The sequence below is a fragment of the Propithecus coquereli genome, unplaced genomic scaffold (assembly GCF_000956105.1).
Source record: "Propithecus coquereli isolate 6110/MARCELLA unplaced genomic scaffold, Pcoq_1.0 Scaffold264, whole genome shotgun sequence".
In the NCBI taxonomy this organism is placed as follows: domain Eukaryota; kingdom Metazoa; phylum Chordata; class Mammalia; order Primates; family Indriidae; genus Propithecus; species Propithecus coquereli.
Genome location: NW_012148219.1, coordinates 1,030,112 through 1,049,800, shown reverse-complemented (window position 1 = coordinate 1,049,800; position 19,689 = coordinate 1,030,112). Strand labels below are relative to the sequence as shown.

General features: G+C 36.0%; 2 protein-coding genes across 2 annotated transcripts in view; one reads left to right on the top strand and one right to left on the bottom strand.

Annotated features, from left to right (window-relative positions):
• The window catches only part of METTL25 (methyltransferase like 25), a 117,544-nt gene extending 106,967 nt beyond the window's left edge, over positions 1 to 10,577 (bottom strand). Inside the window, exon 1 of the mRNA XM_012647365.1 lies at positions 10,299 to 10,577. Within this exon, the coding sequence (XP_012502819.1) occupies positions 10,299 to 10,566 (268 nt within the window). The 5' untranslated portion in view covers positions 10,567 to 10,577. The remainder of the gene's footprint in view (positions 1 to 10,298) is intronic.
• A 159-nt stretch (positions 10,578 to 10,736) lies between these two features.
• Positions 10,737 to 18,502, top strand: CCDC59 (coiled-coil domain containing 59). Its single transcript, XM_012647367.1, has 4 exons — positions 10,737 to 10,890; positions 11,914 to 12,199; positions 15,614 to 15,713; positions 17,967 to 18,502. Exons 1-4 carry the CDS (start codon positions 10,737 to 10,739, stop codon positions 18,126 to 18,128), a joined length of 702 nt encoding a protein of 233 aa, XP_012502821.1. The 3' UTR covers positions 18,129 to 18,502.
• The last annotated feature ends 1,187 nt before the right edge of the window (positions 18,503 to 19,689 follow it).

Below are 19,689 nucleotides of genomic sequence, written 5' to 3'. Positions count from 1 at the left end.
AATAAGAAATCAAATGTTACAATAAAAAAAAAAGAATGAGTACAAATGTTGGTCTAAATCCAGGTGAAATAAACAATGTTTTAATACTAATAATGCTTTCAACCAGTAGTTCTTATCTTGAGGTCTAAGAGCTGAAGAGACCTATGAATCACCTAAAGCTGTATGTAAAGTTTTGTGTCTATTTGTGCTTATATGTGCTCTTTTTTGAGGAAGAGGTTCCATAACATTCATCTAAATCATCCATTTAATGGGATTTGTGAACTGAGATATTAAGAATCACTATCTTTCAACAGTTTCCTCACCTTTCCTCTTGCAAAATATTAATATTATGACAAACAATTCAGTTAAGTATTGTTCCTCTGGCTTCTAGAGATTATTTTAAATATTCAAAATATGAAAACCTGAAAACAAAGTAGTGAATACCTAAACAATCTAGGATTATTCTTTTTTCAGTAGGAGACAGCCATTAATTCCTAATATATAGTTCGTATTTCTAAAGTTAGTCTAACACTGAAATTATAACTTTTTTCTCTCCAGTATTTTTATTATTAAATACATCCTCTTTTACTGTTGATAATTTAAATTACTAGGCTGAGTTTTTTAGGCAACATATATCAAACAAAAATTAGAAATAATTTAAGATATGAAAACATACAGGTAAATCTGTTCCATTTTACAAAATATATGTTAATAATAGTAAATGGTTTTAATAAATTTGCATGATTTAGGCTTAAATCTATAATGAAGGCAAGCTTATTGTAGGTGTGTGGGTGTGTATGTGCGTGTTAACTGTCAATCTTGAAATGTTGGCTAAAAAAAAATGTAAGGACTATATTGGTTAAGAGAGACACGTTCATAAGCCACATGGGTCTGGAGGTGGCTATTTTTGTCCTTCTGCCACAAATGAACATCCTAGGCAGTTACTTTTAAGATGAGAAAACTGAGGCCTACAATTAAATGTCCTGTGTAAGACAACACAACTAATCAGAGTTAGAAATGGATTAGAACCAAGACTTTGACTCTTGGTCTAGTCTACCTCTACCTGAGAGGAGCAGAGTATGGAGAAGATGGCTAATATTTATTAGATGTCCACTCATTTAGGTGCTATGTTTAACATATATCTTATTTACTTTTATACAAATCTTTCAGGCAAGAATTATGATTCTCATTTTTCAAATAAGGACACTGAGGCTCAAAGTCTTAACAAAGTTGCACAAGATTATATAACACTAAAGTCAGCACCAGGATTCAAAACCATATGTGACTAACACCAAAATCCATATTCTTCCCATGCTGCCTCCAATTTACTTACAATAGTAGCCAAGTTTCCACCTGGATAACAGTTAGTAGATAAGGTCAGAAGGTGAAGAACTTTATTTTGTGGGAAATGGAGACCTACTCATGGCTTTTCAACAAAAGAAAGACAAGATCAAAACGATGATTTCTATTTTATGATTTTAAAAATAAATCTGAGAGCAGTTTGAATGGCAATACTACTCAAATATAGAGTCTAAAAGCAAAAACAACAGCTTGAAAGTTATTGCAAAAATTCTGATGCAAGATTTAAAAAGGAGAGGGGACACTGGACTATTTGCTATGGGAATGGAAGTGGCAAAATAAATGAAGTAGAGTTAGCAGATTATGAGCCTATTAACAAGAATAACGATAATGCCATTTATAGAAGGAGCTCTTAAACCACTGAGGTGATGAGGTGAAAACAAAATAAACATAGGCCCAAGTAGTCATGAAACCATGGAGGCAAGTCTTTGTTTTTTTTAAATGAGGGGAGAAATTTAAATCCTGATGAATGATGATGACAGGTGACCATAACTGCAAACTTCCAGGGAAAGATTAATGATTTGAAATTATAATAAAAAATAAATATCTAAACAAATAGAGGGAAATCAAATTTATTCTGATTGGCTAAACACAGGAAAACATTAGTATAGTTAAGGAGATTCAAAAAAATGCAACAGATGAAAGTAATCTCCAATCTCCATGAATTTTGTTTGACTGAATTTCTAATAATCGAAAAATACACGGAGGGGGAAGTAGAGGAGGAGATACCATTAAAAACTAGAATGTAAATTCAAGTTATAAACGATCTCATCTAAAAGGAACATCTGAAAGCACTTTCTATATGTCAAATAGACAAAGTATTATGACAAATTATCCTTGAATCCTGAAGATTTGTTTACATTGTTGCTCTCCCTTACTTATGGTTACAGAAGCTCCCCAGGAATGAGGCTGACACTGGCCACTATCTTGTAATGTGATTTTTATTTTCACAATTGAAGTCTCCTAAAAAGACCCAGAAAAATTGAAAAAGGAGTTCAGAAAAATATATAAGGAAAGTGAATAAATAAAAGTTACATACAACATAGTGAAGCACATCACACTAATTATTTCTCTGTTGTGTTTTCACTTTCTATTCCCAACAACATGCTTTATGCCTTCGTATGTTTCAAATTAAACATGAGTGAAATTCCAATGCACTCAATTACCACCATCACCAACAATAAAAACTACTTAGGATGGCCAAGAAGAAACTTAATCTATTAAGATGCAATAAAAATAATTTAAAGGAAAGCTTGATTAAAAACAATCTATCATAGGCACACACTTTCTGTGTTGTTCAAATAAAATGATAATAAATTAATCATACAAATCATCACCAAAAGTAACCAATTCTATAAACATTCATTCTGCACCCAATCCTGGTAAGGATCATTTGAGTAATAAGAAGAAGAAACAAGAGAAGCAGCATATGGCCTCAAGAAGCTGAAAGAAGAATCAAAAGGCCATGGAGGCTCAGGCAGTGGAAGAGCCCTGGACTTTGGCAAAGTCATCAAGGATGGCTTTCCAGGCACAGAAACTAGATTTACTTGGAGCTCAGTAGATTTTTCCACAGCTGATTATAAGTAACATTATAGAGATTAACTCTGAGGCAGACACAGTAGCAGGCGCTTGTATTCCCAGCTATTCAAGGGGCAGAGGCGAGAGGATTGCTTGAGCCTAAGGAGTTCGAGGCTGAGGCTGCAGTGAGCTATTATCGTACCACTCATGCCACTGCATTCCAGCTTGGGCAATAGAGTGAGACACACACACCCCACATCTCTTTAGGAATAATAAAAAAAAAGGAATTGACTTTTAAATACAAATTTCTTAATTTACATTGAGAAATACATCCATATCATTCATTTGGTAAGACACAGCTTCCTAATTTTAGAATTACAATTAGAACAAATGAAGCCAGATTCCTTAAAGGAAATTTTAATCAAGCTGAGTATATGGTTAAGTTGCCTCTGTTATTTAGGCCTATATCTGTTTCATAAAATATTTCAGCTATCCTGACAAACTATCTCTTCCCTCTTGCTTTTTGGAAAAATTTTCTAGATTTTATGAAGACCGATTAATTTCTGAAGATCAATAGATGACTCAGTGGAGAATGTTACTGATTTATACTTGTATGTAGTCATTATTTCCTAAGGACACAGCCTACTTTCCTTGAAGAGACTATGACAAAATTTTAATCTCCAAGGTGAGATATAGGAGTCCTATTTGTCCTATCATCAAAACATTTCAAAGCTATCTCTAGTGGCTTTTTTCCTGCAGATGTTTAATCTAACCTATATTATGTACCAACTTTTAGAAATTTTAAGCTGAATACTTGTCCTGATTTTATATTCAAATTTTCAGTGCATTTTACTGTAATCTGCAATGTATTGAAGGAAGTACCATATTTCCACACAAGGAAAGAATAGTTACTGATCTTTGTCTCCTCAAATAAATTTTAAAATCTATTAGTTGAATCATATCGCACATAGACAATGATAATAAATACAACATAGAGATCACACAAAAATAAAAGATGTCTAAGTCAGTAGAAGATTATTTGCAGAGTACCTTCAATAACATTCTTTATAGATTTATATTTAACTTCATTCTTTAAGAATCATTGAACATCATGTTGTATACAATAAATCTATATAATTTTTAATTAAAAATAAATATTTTTTAAAAAGTAAAATCACTTAAATTTACTCATCTATAAATAGAAACTGTTTACAGCGCTGAGAATATGACGACGAAAAAGATAAACATTGTCCCTTTGTTTTTTGACAGTTTATAATCTAGTTACAGATACAGATAAGCCAACAATGACAACAGTAGGATATTTGTTAATATAGTTGTTATAGAATATGCAATTCCAGTTCCTGACAAGGAACTCCTTTATTTTTTTCAAGGAATTTAATTAATTAATTACACCATCACTGTCAATCATCACTGCCACAACCATCATCATCATTTATTGGCCACAATTTATTGAACCCACGCTACAGTCCCAGATCTATGCTAGCTGCTATAAATATGCCATCTTTAATCTTTACTATAACCCTGTCCTACAAGATAGGTAATATTATCCTTTTGAAAAACAGGAGGAAAACCCAAAAATCAGCTACAACAGCTGCAACAGACAGATGTCAGCTTGTAGCTGGTCTGTAACATGTAGGCCACAGTCTTCCCTACTAAACGTGAAAAATTTCTCTGTATACCAACATCAGACAAAGTCTATAACCATGACAACTTTTGAATCATGTCTGAGTGTAGACAAAAACAAGAATATCATGCAAACACAAAAGCGTCCATGAAAACAGCCCCATGGAGAAGCTCATATAGTGAGAAACTGAGGCCTCATGCCAACAGCCACCACCAACTAGCCACCTAAGTAAGTGAGATATCATGGAGGCAAATCATTCAGCGTCAATCAAGCCTCCAGCAACTACAGGCCCAGCCAATATCTTGACTGTGACCTCATCAGACCCCAAGCCAGATCCACCCAGTTAATCTGCTCCTGAATCCTGATCCACAGAAACTGCATGAGATAGTTTTAAGCCACTTGTTATGCAACAATAGACAATATATACCATTAATATAACTGTTCATCAATGAGTGTATACTTTCTAACTTAAAAGAAACATAAAATAGGTATTAAAATTAAATAATCATTAATATCACGTTTTCCTTTCTTTTCTTTAATTCTATTCTTTAATATATTTTCTTTTAGTTCTTTGAACATATAACAGCCAACATCTCAGCCCAATCAGGATCAGACTCCTTTTTTTCCCCTGAATATGGGTCACACCTTCCTTTAATTCTCTGAACACAGCTACTAAAATCTAGCATTAGAGCTCCCTTGGAATCAGTTTCCTGAGTGTGAGTCACACTTTCCCATTTCTTTGCATATCTAATAGTTTTTAGTTGAAAAGTAGGATAGCAGATAATTCACTATAGTGAATCTATTTTTGTTTTTCTAAGGATTTGTGGTTGTTCTAGTAGGAAGTTAACTTGCTTCCTACTTGACTCAAACTGTGAAAATGCTCTCCCCTTCAGTAGCAGCAGCTGATGTCTCTACCCAATTGCTGCTTTATTACAAGCCTGCTGCCTGAGGGTATCCCTGAGCCTTTGTAGTTTAGCAATCAGACCAAGAGTTGGGTATTTTGATGCTCACCCTCTTTGGGGTTCCCCTGGTTCCAATCCCAAGGCTTCCCAACCTAAATTTCCAGTTGCTCTGCCAATCCTGAATTTTGCCCTTTGATACATGAATTCAATAAGGCTTCTGATTTTTGCCACTGAAGCTGTGTGTACTTTGGGGAACACATTCTGTTGAAGGAACAGTAAACTTGCAAATCTCGCCAGGAGAAGCTATCTTTCACCATGCCCCTAGTTTTGCCAGTGTTTTTGCTAGGCTTTCAGGACCTCTCAGGCACATGCAGATGAGAGATCATTCAGGGATTCAGGCAGAGTTTATACTCAGATCTTAAATCTCAGCCCTTTTGTGGCTCTCCTGTTTCCAGAATGTACCCCTTAAATTTCATCTGCTCTGATCTCTGAATTTTGCCATTTTCACCTTGAGGTGGTAAGAATGTGGTATTCCACTGCTAGATCTAGAAGGAATAGGAGCATCCCTAGCAAGAAAGCCATAAACTCACCCAATCAGTGGCAGTCTTTAAATAGTAAACTCTTTTCATATTTCAGCTTTGGTTATTTTCCAGAACCTTCCAATAGTTGTTTTTACTAATCTGACTAATTCTTATCATTGTTATCTGCAAGAGCAACTATCTGACCTCTTTGAGCTACCAGTACCTGCAATCTCCCTGGACTATTTTAATAGTCTCCTGTCTCGTCTTCTGCTTCTGCCCTTACCTTCTTACACCTTCCTTACCTTCTCTTCTCCACAGAGAAGCCAGACTTATCCCTGTGAAACATGAATCACATTATACCACACCACCACACAAAATTCTCAAAAGCTTCACATTTCACTCAGAATAAAAGCCATATATGGCCTACAAGTTCTACCTGAAGTTTCCTTAGACCACCTCTCAAACCAGTCTCACCTGGACTGTTCTGTTGTACTTACACACCAAGCATGCACCTGCTGTTCACTCCACCTGAAAGCTGGAAGACGGCTGCATGACTGACTCCTTCACTTTCTTTAAGCCTCTACTGAAGTTTTATCTTGTTAGAGATGTCTGTGATTATTAAAAAAAAAAAAAAAAAAAAATTCTCTCCAACACACAGTTTCCACTTCCCCATCTTGTCTTGCTTTCCTTCTTTGTATTTACTGCCAGCTGATATTATTTTCTACTATATGTATATTATTCACTATGTATCTACCCTCACTAAAATGTGAGCTCCATGTGGTGGGTACTTTATTGTGTTCAATACAATAGTCCATAATTACAGGGCCTAGGACAGGACCTAGTCGGCAGAAGGCACTCAAGAAACATTAGTTGAATTAATGAATGAGTTAAGTGCTGCTGTTTGTTAGGCATTATTAACCCTTTCTATGTATTCAATCATTCACGTTTCACAGTATCCCATCAGGTAGGTACTAAAATTAAACCCATTTTATAGATGAGGAACTAAGGCACAAGTTGAAGCAATTGTCTAAGTTAACACAGCTAATAAGTGGTGGAGCCATGATTTGACCAAGGCAGACAGTCTGCAAAGCCATAATTTATGCATGCCCTTGAAATAGTTATTTTCAACATATTTCCTCTTTATCTTAAAAAATTATTATTTTTTTTCTCTAGTTCTTTTTATATGATCAATGGAGAAGAAACTTGCAGGACTCTGACCAGGCCAGAAGATTACCTGGTGAATGAAACCTACTGAAATGACTACACTGAGGATTTTTAGAAACAACTTTGTCCCATAAAACAGGAAATGATTGTGTCAAACATCTGTTTGTGTACTTTCACACACTGTGCATATAGCTCTTGGAATTGTGTTTACTTGTAACTACTGATACAGAACCAGCAAAAAACCATACTCCTTGTGAGTCCCTGATAAAAATCCATTCCAGTCTCCTTGTTGCTCCTTAAACACATTTGCACATGTTCTCACTATTCGGAATGCTCTCCTTCCAGGTATCTTCATGGCTCATTTTTGTCCTTATTTAGACCTTTTTTACAGTGTTACCTCAATGAGGTCTTGCCAGGACAACCTATTTAAAATTAAAAACATACTTTCCTCTTCTACCTCCTCGTCTCTACTCCTCCCTTATCTATTTTTCTCTGTAGCAATTAAAAATCTTTTTTTTGTCTATATTCTCCATCTAGAATGCAAGCAAGATGAAGGTAGGGATTTTTGTTTGTTTTATTTACTACTATTCCCTAACTCCTAGAAAAGTGCCAGGCACAGAGCTGACACTTGGTAAAAATTAACTCCTCAACTTACAACTTGGTAAATGTTTCCTGACTGAATGAATAAGTGAACGTCCCCAAAATCACACAACTGGAAGTGGTAGAACTGAAATTTAAACTCTATCTGACTCCAAATTTAACTGCTAAATTGTACTGTCCACAATAGCTAACAATTCCTTAATAAGATGCAAATCTGGTCAAAGGATTCTAATGTTCTTCTCTGACACAAACAATGGACCTCATACAGTGTTGGGAAAAAATGGCCATCTTCACACAAACAAAAATTAAGATTCCTGATAAGCACAAATTATAAAAATTCACTTTTTATTACTAGAGACAGCTGACTATTTGTACAATTGAACGTTTTGTATAAAAAAGTTTGAAAGGCCATAGACATTTCAAAGGTGAACAATTTAGTCTAGAGCCTATAGTTGTTGGACAAATAAAAAATTAATTGTAAGGTTTTCCCAAAAGATGTTAGCATTTTATTTCTAACTTAAGACAAGTAAATTTTTTTATTCATTCATTCATTCATTTAATTACGCCTTGCTAGGTATTTATTAGCTACCTAATCTGACCAGACATCATTCTAGGCATTAGGGATACAGCAATGAACAAATGAATTCTTAAAAGGGGGAAAGACAGTAAAAAAACAAACAAACAAGGAATGAATTAGTGCCATTAAACATTGATTTTAACAATAAATGGACTTGGTAATTAATTGCTAAATAATTCAGAGTAGACTTTTATCAAGGTGGGGTGAAGAGCTTAGATTCTGGAGTCAGATGACCTAGGTCTGAATCTTCCATTACAAGCTGTGTCCCTGGAAAATTAACTCCTCAACTTACAATTTCAAAAATTGGAAATAACAGAACCCATATTGCAAGGCTGATGTAAAGACTGAAAGAGAAAATATATACGAAAACACTTAGCACGCTGCAGGATATATAGTAAATATCAGTTAATCCAATTATTATTAGGATATGTAAGACAATCTAATTCTGTTGTATGAAGACTAGGCTAAACACACATGAAACTCCTAGGTTTTGTATCTAAAGACAATTTCTATTCTGTTCTATTCTATCCTAACTATCTATTTATTTGGAAGCTAACATCAGTACTTCATTAACTTGTCCATTCAAAAAATATGCTTTGAGCACTTAATGCATGCCAAACATTTTACTTGATGTTAGGAGCTAGGAATACATCAGTTGACAAGACAGATACAGACCCTTCTCTTCTGGAGTTTAAGTAAAGTTGTGATGTTTCATAAGCATGAGATATTATGAGAGCAAACTAAAGAGGTGCCTAACTTTTCAACAATAAACAATGATTTTAAAGAAAGCAGTATTTACCAAGTACCATTATAACAGGCCCCTCTCGTGGTGCTTTGCATTCAGAGAATGGGCAAAGAATAAAGTTCACTAGCAAGGGCAAAGTTTGGAAAGCCTGAAACAAAGTAGGAGAAATCTCAGGATCTAAGTTTTTTTTTTTTTTTGGGGGGGGGGCAAGTTCTTGCTCTGTCACCCAGGCTGGAGTACGGTGGCACAATCATAGCTCACTGCAGTCTGGAACCCCTAAGCTAAAGCAATACTCCCGCCTCAGCCTCTCCAGTGGCTGGGATTACAGAGGACAGCCACTCAGCCAAGCAATCTAAATTTTTCGAGGGCAGGAAACCGCAGAGCCTACAAAAATTTATGGCACATAATAAATACTTTAAAATAGTTTTAAAATGAACTAGTGAATATTCAAGATCTTCACTGCTACCATTATAGTTCAAGATATTAATACAATCATCTCTTTCCCGGACTACTGAAATACTCTCCTAACTGGCCTCTTAGCTTATGCTTTTGCCTCAATAATCTATTCTTCAAATAATTCTCAGAGTTATCTTTTCAAATGTAAATTAGATTAGGTCTCAACGTTGCCTAAATACCTCCAAAGGTTCCCATCACACCTGACATCCAAATCTTCCCAAGGCCTAGAAAGGCCTGCGCGATCTGGCCCCTGCTTACCTTCTTCCCTTTAGCCACAACTAATCTCCAGTTCCTAAGGCCTCGGATCCCTTCCGACGGCTCTCCGCAGGCTGCTGCCCTTTCATGTTCCTGGCCGCCTAACTTCAGGCAGCCTCCTTACCCAATCACTGTCATATTATATGTTGTCATTTCCTACTTGGCCATTACCACCATTTGAAATTACCTTTATTTCATTAACTGTTAATTAATCTACCGCGTATCTGGAATCTATAAACCCTGTGATAGTACTGTTCCTCCAGTTTCCCTTGAGTCAAACAAGTATCATTGAATTACTAAATGAATGAACGCCCCTGCCCTGCTTCTTGTTCTCTTTAAACCGTGGAAATATACACGCACCCAGAGAAGAGAGAGAGATCCCTAAGACCGCTCCCGCCCCACTCCTAGGCTACTCCCATCGCTCCCCGTCTCCGGGTGTGCCTCCCCGGCCCCGCCTCGGGTCGCCCCGCCTTGGTCCGCCGCTCCCTTGGTTCTGGCGCGCTTCCACCAGGGGGCACGCTTCGCAGGCTCGGACCCTCCCCTCCTCCTCGCCCCGCCCACTTGACCCGCCATTCACCTGATCCCCTCTCTGCTTCCACTAGGGGGCGCGACTCGGAGGGCCAGGCCTCCACCTCCGCCACCGACCTCCTCAGCGCTGTCAGCACCGTCTCCGGGGGCAAGTCGACCAGCTCCTCCCACACGGACTCCGTGTAGAAGTTTACCGTATGTGCATTGGAAATGGACAAGGCGTCCCTCAGGAACCGCAACAGTCCCTGCAACTTGGCACGCAGCGTGGGCAGGTCCGAGGTCACAGGGAGAGGGCCAGAAGCAGCCATGACGCTCATCCTCCAGGGCTGTAGGTGGCGCAAACATGGCTGTGCGGCAACAGCGCGACCAAAAGTCGCACAGGCTGGATAAGTAGAGGTCCGAGTAGAGGCGATCGATTGCTTCAGTTTGATGACGTATTTTGAGAGCGTCTGTTGTGATATTCTGGCGACGGAATTGGTCTGCGGAAATGGCGCCGGTGAGGCTGGCACAGTGGCCGCGGAACGGGGTTTTGGGAACACGTGGCGAAGGGGGTTCTTCGGTCGCATTCAGGAATAAGAATGTGAAACAGAGGATATGGCGGTCTAACAATTCGCAAGCCTTCTTGGGGAGCGTTCGCGAGGGTATGTAAAAAGGCAGCCATTTACAAGTCCAAGTTTGCGAAGTCCTGGTATACCTGATCCGCCAAAGCTCCGAAGAAGAGTTTCGGAAACAGACTGGGTCCTGCTTGGGGCAGAAGAAACCAATCCTAAGTTCGCTGAAGCTGTGGGCTTCGCAGAGCTCTAGATAGGAAGACGGGGCAGCGTTGCTAGCTTTAAATTTTTAGACGTCTTCCCTGACTTAACCCCATTATTTCATCAGAACACTTTTTCTCTATATTTTTCCTGTGACACCGTAAGCAGAGAGTGTTTACTGGTCCTCTGAAAGTATTATGTGTATGTATCTGCGCCTGTACTACGGTAAAGGATAGAGAGGACAGTGTCAGAAGCAAGTGCCCCAAAGCTTTACTGATTACAAATACCCAGTAGCCTTCCAGTCTTCTCTTATTGTTCTTCCTCGTCTTCGCTTCAGTTTATGTTTGTCTTTTTGTCTGTAAGGTTCCTCAGATCGCACTTGGAATTCATAATATAAATGTTGAATAAGTTCAGTCTTCCGATAACTGCTAGCTGTTCAGGAAGTCATACACCATCTTTTATGCTGAAGTATTTTTGAAAAATCAATTGTATAGTAGTAAGTTTCTCCAACATAAAATAATGTGTTTTTCTATCTTTAAATTTTTTTGAAGAACCTGTTTAAGCGTTTTTAGATGAATGAAGGAATTTGTTCTGATTTGGGGTACAATTGTAAACCTCAGGTTGTTGCAACCGTCAGAACTTGTCAGTTTTTCTTTAAGATTCTTACTGGCATGACTTTCTTTGAGATTGTCTGCACGACTAATGTTAGCCTGGTGGTTTTGCAAAGGGCCGACTTTTCAATCTATCAACTTAGATTTGTTGCTTGAAATAATCTTTTAAAGCAAAACATAAAAAAATCGCAGCATCTGAATTTGATTATGTAAAAAGATTTTCATTTTTAATTAACGACTTTATTTTTCACTCAACTTATTTTCTGTGAAAGTAATTTTGACTTAATATTCCTCAATGTAGGACAAGGCTTTGCATTTCGGAGGAAACTGAAGATTCAGCAAAATTACAAGAAATTGCTATGGAGGAAAAAGAAGGCTCAAACGTCACCAGAATCCCAATTCAAAGATCGATACCCAGATCATCTGAAACATCTCTACTTAGCTGAAGAGGAAAGACTCAGGAAGCAACTAAGAAAAGTTGACCAGCCTTCGCCTGAAGAACAGCATAGCATTGACCAGGCTTTGTCTGAAGATCAGTGTAGCTTTGACCAGCCTCAGCCAGAAGAACAATGTAGCAAGACAGCAAAGTATGTATTTTCTTCTTTTGAAATCCTTTATTTTATGAAAGGCATTATAAGACAATTTATTTCGGAATTGGAATTTTTCTCATTTAATGCATTTTAGAAGTCAGTGTAATTAGGTAAACATATTTTCACTGAGGCTTTATTTTTAGCTTCAATAACCAATGTAGGCTAGTTTAGCTTAATTGAAAAAGTAATGGAATAGGAATTAAGAGATTTGGGGCTTAGATTTCTGCCTCTCAAGTACATGTAATTTGCTTGGACCATAGTTAACTCCTTTTATATTTTTTTAAAAAATAATTTTTGAGAAGTTTATAAGTCTGGCCATTAACAGCATGGGTTCTAGAGCCAGACATGACACGTTGGTGCCCCAGTGCCCTTTTCTCTAATGGGAACAATAATACTGTAATAAGTGTGTACTTCAGAGCCACCGTGTTGCACAAGTCCAGGATGGATTATTCCCATAAACTGTGGTGTTCCCGAAGTGTTTTATGCCATTTTTGTAAAGACTAAGTGAATTAAATATGAGGCACTTAACAAAGTGTAAGATACTTGATTAGTGTTTATGATGGTAGCTTCTACTACTACTGTTATTATTAATCTGGATTTTTCTGCAGAAGACTGGAAGTGGGTTGCAATTAAAAAACAAATGGACTTTGGGAGGCCCTCCGAAGGAGGATAGCTTCAGGCCAGGAGTTCGAAGGAAACCTGAGCAAGGGTGAGACCCCTTCTCTACAAAAAATAGAAAAATTAGCCAGGTGTGGTGGCACGTGCCTGTAGTCCCAGCTACTCAGGAGGCTGAGACAGGAGGTTTGCTTGAGCCCAGGAATTCAAGGTTGCAGTGAGCTATGATCAAACCACTGTACTTCAGCCTGGATGACAGATCAAGACCCTGTCTCAAAAAAAAAAAAAAAAGGGCACATCTCCATAATGCTTTGGTTTTTTAAGAGCTATCTTATAAAACAGTTACTGCACATAGTTCAAGTGAAAAACATGCTAAACTCTAAACTTAAAAGAAGCCAGGTGTTACTTGGGACATTAATTTTTTACTTCACTAAAATTTTATCTTTTAAAGTAGTGAGCTAGTAAATAGGATGCCTGGAAAGACATAGTTGGAATAAAGGTAGAGACACGAAAAGTTCAGTTTTTTCAGTAGGCTTGTTCATGATATTATTAAATAATGAGTATAATGCTCAGGGAAAAGTTTAGCACTAGAAATGTAGATTTGAGTCATTCCCAGTGATAGCTGAAGTGAGGAAGATTAAATCATGAGACAAGATGAGAAGGTAAAAAAATCATTTTTAAATATTACTTTTTATTTTGAGGCGAAAACAGGAAAAAATTGTCATTGGAGAAGTTAAGTAAATGTCTCAAAACTAGATGAAGAGGGAAATAGAGTTGATAGCTAAATCCACAGAGGAAAGTTGTGAGAAGTAGGGATAGTTGATTATCAAATACAGTGATCCCTCATTATTCACAGGGGATATGTTCCAAGTAACCCCAGTATGCCTGAAACCTCAAATAGTACCAGACTCAATTGTCATCGATTGGAACACATTTCTGTTGATGTCTTCTACTCACAGATTTAATGCTTTTTCCGTCTTAAATCATGTACCGTGGCCATAACTTTTGCAGTTTGAGGTATGACTGCAAAACTAACATGGATTTTTTTTCTTTCTTCATAATTTCATGGATGGAAGAACTGTTCTTACTGTAAATCTTAGCAATCTCAGCATACAATTTTTTTGTTAAGTAGAGAGCTTTTATCTTTTCATTTAAAGAAAACATTTTATGGCTTCTCTTTGTCTTAACTGAATTGTCAGTATCACTACTCTGGTGCTTTGGGGCCATTATTATTAAGTAAAATAAGGGTTACTTGAACATCGCAGTGCAATACTATGACGGCCAGTGCAGTGACTAGTAAGTGACTAACGGGAGGGTAGCATATAGAGATTAGATGTGCTGGACAAAGAGATGATTAACATCCCCGGTGGGACAGCACAAGATTTCATCATGTTACCCAGGGTGGTGCACGATTTAAAACTCATGAATTATTTGGTTCTGGAATTTTTCTATTTAGTATTTTTCAGACCATAGTTGACTGCAGGTAACTGAAACCGTGGATAAGGGGGGCACTACTGTACTGTAATGTTCAAGGAAAACAACTGAGAACGAGTCTTTGGATTTATGGACTAGGCAATCACTAGTGACTTTGGAGAGAAATTTTTCAGTAAAAACCCTGATGAAGCTTTCAGCCATACATACATGTGGCATTTGAAGCCGTGGTCATGAATCTGTCTGCCCAAAGACAAGGAGTATGGAGACTAAGAAGAGAAACACCTATACCTTAGGGGGAAAATTTGGAGTGAGGAAGACAGGCTCTAGCATGACAGACTAAGAAGGAGCAATCAGAAAGGATCAGGAGAGAAGAATATCACCCAAATAAGGGAGTGAAATTTTCAAAAGTAGTGAGTAGTCAATTAAAAGAGACTGAAAAGTCTCCACTGATCATGATATTTGACTAGAAGGTCATCACTGTCTTGTCATGGACACTTTGATTCGAGTGGTGAGAACAGAAATCAGACATAAAAAAGTTATTTAGGAGTGCATGAAAAGTGACAATTAGTTAATTCACTTTTCTTTCTAGAAACTTGACTATGAGAGGTTGGGGAATAAGATTGGTAGTTAGAGGGGACATAGAATCTGAAAATGGATAATTTATGCATTTGTTTACTTTGAGAAGGGAGCTACTAAAATATATTGTGGTTATGGAATGAATATAATGAAAAGTTAAGAGGAAAGAAGATTATTATTGAATCAGGTATCCTGAAGAAATAGATGGAATCCTAAGTGGTTGGATTAGCCTTGGCAAGAGGAACGTCTTTGGAGATGTGAGAAGTACTTCAAGCTAGAACAGTTCTAAATGGGGACAAAGGTCCAAGGTGTGGTGATTCATGACTATAGTAGATGAAATAGAATAGTGACAAGGTAGTCAAAGAACTTTGAGATTAAGATTTGTGAACACTCATAATTTCCATAACATCCTTCGGTTAATACCTCTTTCAGTCTTTTATTTCTATCATTCATAGACTGGTTTCTTTTTTGTTTTGTTTTTTAAGATTTTAGGACCTTTAAAACTTTCTGTATATTCACTGGTTAAAGTAGTTTCTGAGAATCTACATTTATCACCTTTTACTTAATCTGTAATCTGAGAAGCTACAACTGTTTTTAGTATCTTATTTGGACATTTTACTAATCAGATTAATGTCCTATTTCTTCCCCCTTTTTTCTCCCCCCCTCAGTTAATTTACATTATGAGATTTTACTGTGTAAGTGCTATATTTGACATAATTGCACCATAATTTTGATTAAATCATTTTTAATCTGTGTGACTTATTTGTCTTAATTTATTTTATAAAGGTCCTTTAACATTCCAAAGAAAAATAAAAAGAAAACATCAAATCAAAAAGCACAAGAAGAATATGAACAGGTACAAGCTAAGCGTGCTGCTAAGAAACAAGTAAGTTCTATTACTACTTTTAAAATATTTAGATATATTTTTTCTGATTTCTCCTAAATGTATATGCCTACTGTGCTTCTTAGTGTTGGTCACATAGTATTTGCTCTGTAAATATTTGTTGAATGAATGAATGGTCTTGCATTATGTTCAAATTCCTTGATTTTTTTTATATTATTTCAGGCAATGCTAGTAGGTAAAGAATACGATTTTAAACATTGTGCTCATAGGTTAATAATATGAGCATTGGGGACAATATTTTTTAGAGTATGGTCAAAGAACTTGCACTTTCAACACATGCCTCAAGAGATTGTTACATATAATAAAATTTGGGAACCACCGACCTAAGAAAAATACAGATGATTTTCATGATCTTACATTGAAGCATGTAAAAGCCAGAGGAGAGGTGTTAGAAGAAAATCTTTACCGTAGAGTTGGTCTCGTCTATTTAAAAAAAAAAAAAAAATAGTTTGACTTAGCAAAATGTCGCCACTCTATTATCATTCAGAAAACCAGAACTATAGACCAAAATTAGACTTTTTCCAAATGAGTAGAACAAAATTATCATTTTGTAGAAACTAGGGCTAGTTCTTATTTTTTTGCATTGAAGCTTTATTCTATAACTTTAAAAAGAATAGTATATCAATAAAAATACCTCAAAGATGGCAATGACATAATTTCCCTTATTTGTTATTTTTTATTTTTTTGCTTTAGAATATGTGTATTCAAGAAATCTACTTAGAATTTAACATCTAATGTGTTTATGATTGTTCTTAAATTAGTGACAGACTGGGTTGAATCTGAAACATTTCTCCATGGAAATACTAGAACTTTGTTGCATAGCTTGTAATATTATGCTTTTTTCTAACCATTTGATATCTGCCACCTTTGGAGATAGTATACCAAAGAAGTACATTTCGGGACCATTGTGTTATAAAACATTCCATATCCTTTTAAAATTTCCTTTCTATAGAACTAGGGCTTTGTGATCATTAAAATTAACAGTTTCTTAGAACTTGCAAATTTTAAATGTTACTATAAAAGCCAACACCATTATGCATGAGAAATCAAAATTGTGAAGAGCATTAGTTAAATAAGGACCTATAACTGATGCTAAGGATATTAAATTTTTTTTTTTTTTTTTTTTTTACTTTGTTTAGAGAAACTCCTTCGGGGTAAACTAGACTGCACATAGCTAAATTCACAGATTGTTATGCACTTTTTAAAATAAATAAGATACTGTACCATATGAGAATATAATTTTAAGTGATACAGCATAGCATCATGGAAAATTGAAGAGATTTCAAATTCAGAATATCTGGATGTGAGACTCAGCTCTCCCAGTTACTCGGTATCTTGAGCAAGTCACTTTCAATAGCACTGAGCATCAGCTCCTCATGTGTAAAGTAAACATAATAACCTGGCATAAAAAGTTTGAAAAGAATAGAATATCTATAATTTCACATATGATGTATATGAAATATGTACGAAAGAACTTTTTAAATTATAAGTTACCATGCAGATGTAAGGCTGTGTCATTTTGAGGCTATGCGTTACAGGGGAAATTGAAAGACAGTACATGTATTACATTATTTAAGAACTTCTGTTTAACTTTTATACTAAATTTAGTAAGAATATTGTCGTACATTTCAGGTAGTGCTTTTCAGGTCTATATTTAATTTTAAGTTATTTTTCTTTATACTCAAACTTGAGTGTTTATCTTAGCAAATCAAATGAGCATGATAGTTCTTAAATGCTCAGAATCATAATTCCTGGCAGAATGCTTTGTCCATATATAGTAAGTAGTTACCAGGTGTTTTTTGAATTAAACCTATAAATTAGTCAGATGAAAAATTAAAAAGAATATCAGATATAGGTTTCTAGAAATGATGTTTTTAGTGTTATGTGGAAAATTAGACAAGATAACCTCTAAAAGCCCTTCTAACTCTGCAATGAATGTAATCAGATGACATCATTTTATATATATATGTATTTTCTCTTCTGCAGTCTAGTTTTATTTGCATACAAATGATTAAAACTGTTTAATAACTTTGCATTATTCTCCGTTAGAGTATGTATCATTATAGTGTGAAGGCAAAGAGGATACACTGTTTCAATTGTGGGAAAGAATTCACGTTTTGCAAAATATAAGAGACAAATCTTAGAGTATTTGCATGGTGATAGCTATTTCAAAACAATTTCTAAACTACATCTACTGTTTGTTACTAATGAAAGCTACATCTCTTCATGTTTCAGGAATTTGAGAGGAGAAAACAAGAGAGAGAAGAAGCTCAAAGGCGCTATAAAAAGAAGAAAATGGAAGTGTTCAAAATATTGAGTAAAAAGACTAAAAAAGGCCAACCAAACTTGAATTTACAGATGGAGTATCTTCTTCAAAAAATACAAGAAAAAAATTGAATCATATTTTTTTCCTCACAGGTTAAAATACCTGCTGCCTATTTAGTTCTTTCGTATGTGTAATAGGAACCTCCTAACAATGAAGTTGATTTGTCAACATAAACTGGATTGCTAAACTCTACTAAATACAAAATGTCCAAATATTTTTGTTCTTATAAAAGAAACTTTTCTATATACGCTCTACATAATATGACATGTTTCTTATTTATTTGCCTCCGAAGGAAGGTTGGCCTGAAGAACTGAAAGAACCTTAGATTTGGGAGACAGGCTCAAGCATGTAGTACTTTTGTACCATATGAAATTTGTATGAAATAAAATGTTTTGAAAATAAGGGAGCAGAGCTTCTAATGAAGGATTTCAGTGAAAAATTTCAATTTAATAATCAGCTATATGGTTTTGAAATTCATTTTAATGATGAAGGAGGCAAAGACTCCCCTTGGATTATCTGTTTATTTATTTTAAATTAAGTGCATGTTATAGGGGGGTGGACTTTCCAGATACTTGGGTGCTGAAATAACCTGCCTTCACAGTATAACAGGGTGTTCTTTGTAAAGCAATTTAGCTTATGAACTCAGAGAATCTGGTATTTATAAATATTCCCTTAAATGGAGGTACATAGCTTGCTCATGTAAGATCTTTTAAATGATGGTGGAAACTCAGCAGTGTCATAGCCAGAATTAAGCTTTTGAGATCCTCTGGGACCCTGCACTGTAAGAACATTGTCACTGTGTCATCCCCGTTGATACTCTTGTGAGCTGAGGGAAACTACTGGAATAATTGTTTCTCCTGCCTTGCAATTAAGGCAAAAGTTCAATAGGAGGTGCTTAGGAAACACTGAACTTACTTTTTTTGTTTGTTTGTTTTAGGAGATTGGTCTTACTATCTTACCCAGGCTGGCCTTGACCTTGTAGGCTCAAATAATCCTGTCTCAGCTTCCTGAGTAGCTGGGGCTACAGGTATGTGCCACCATACCTAGCTTGAATGTATTCTTTATTGCACAGAAAAACAACACTTAGAATTTTGCAATATGCTATATCGCATTTAAAATAAGCAGCCCAGAATGCCTAAATTTGGCTATATTGGGAAAGACAATACATCATTATGCACAGTAAAAATATTTCAATAAATTGTTTTATAATGATTTTATGTCTGTACTTCTAGATGCTTTATCATGACAAAACATGGAAGGAGATCTAATCCTTTTGAGAGAAGAGTGAAAATTAGTTAAGTATATTTTAACTGTTATCAAGCAGCTGCTATGTGAAAGGTTCATGTTAAGGAGTTATTCTTTAAAAAAAAAAAAATCAAGGTTTTTACAGGAGTAAATGCCAAATAATGACATAATAGGGCAAAAAATAATCAGTGACAGTCATCTATAAAACAAAAGGTCCAGACTTTAATGCAAAAAAGAATCACCCAGGGAGCTTCTTAAAATGCACATATTTGCTCCCTATCCCCAGAGTAGATGTGTAGTGTAGATGGGTTCGGTAATGGAAATTCTGACAGGCAACCCCAGTGATTCTGATGTGGTTGGTCCTTATACTACACTTTACAAAGCATG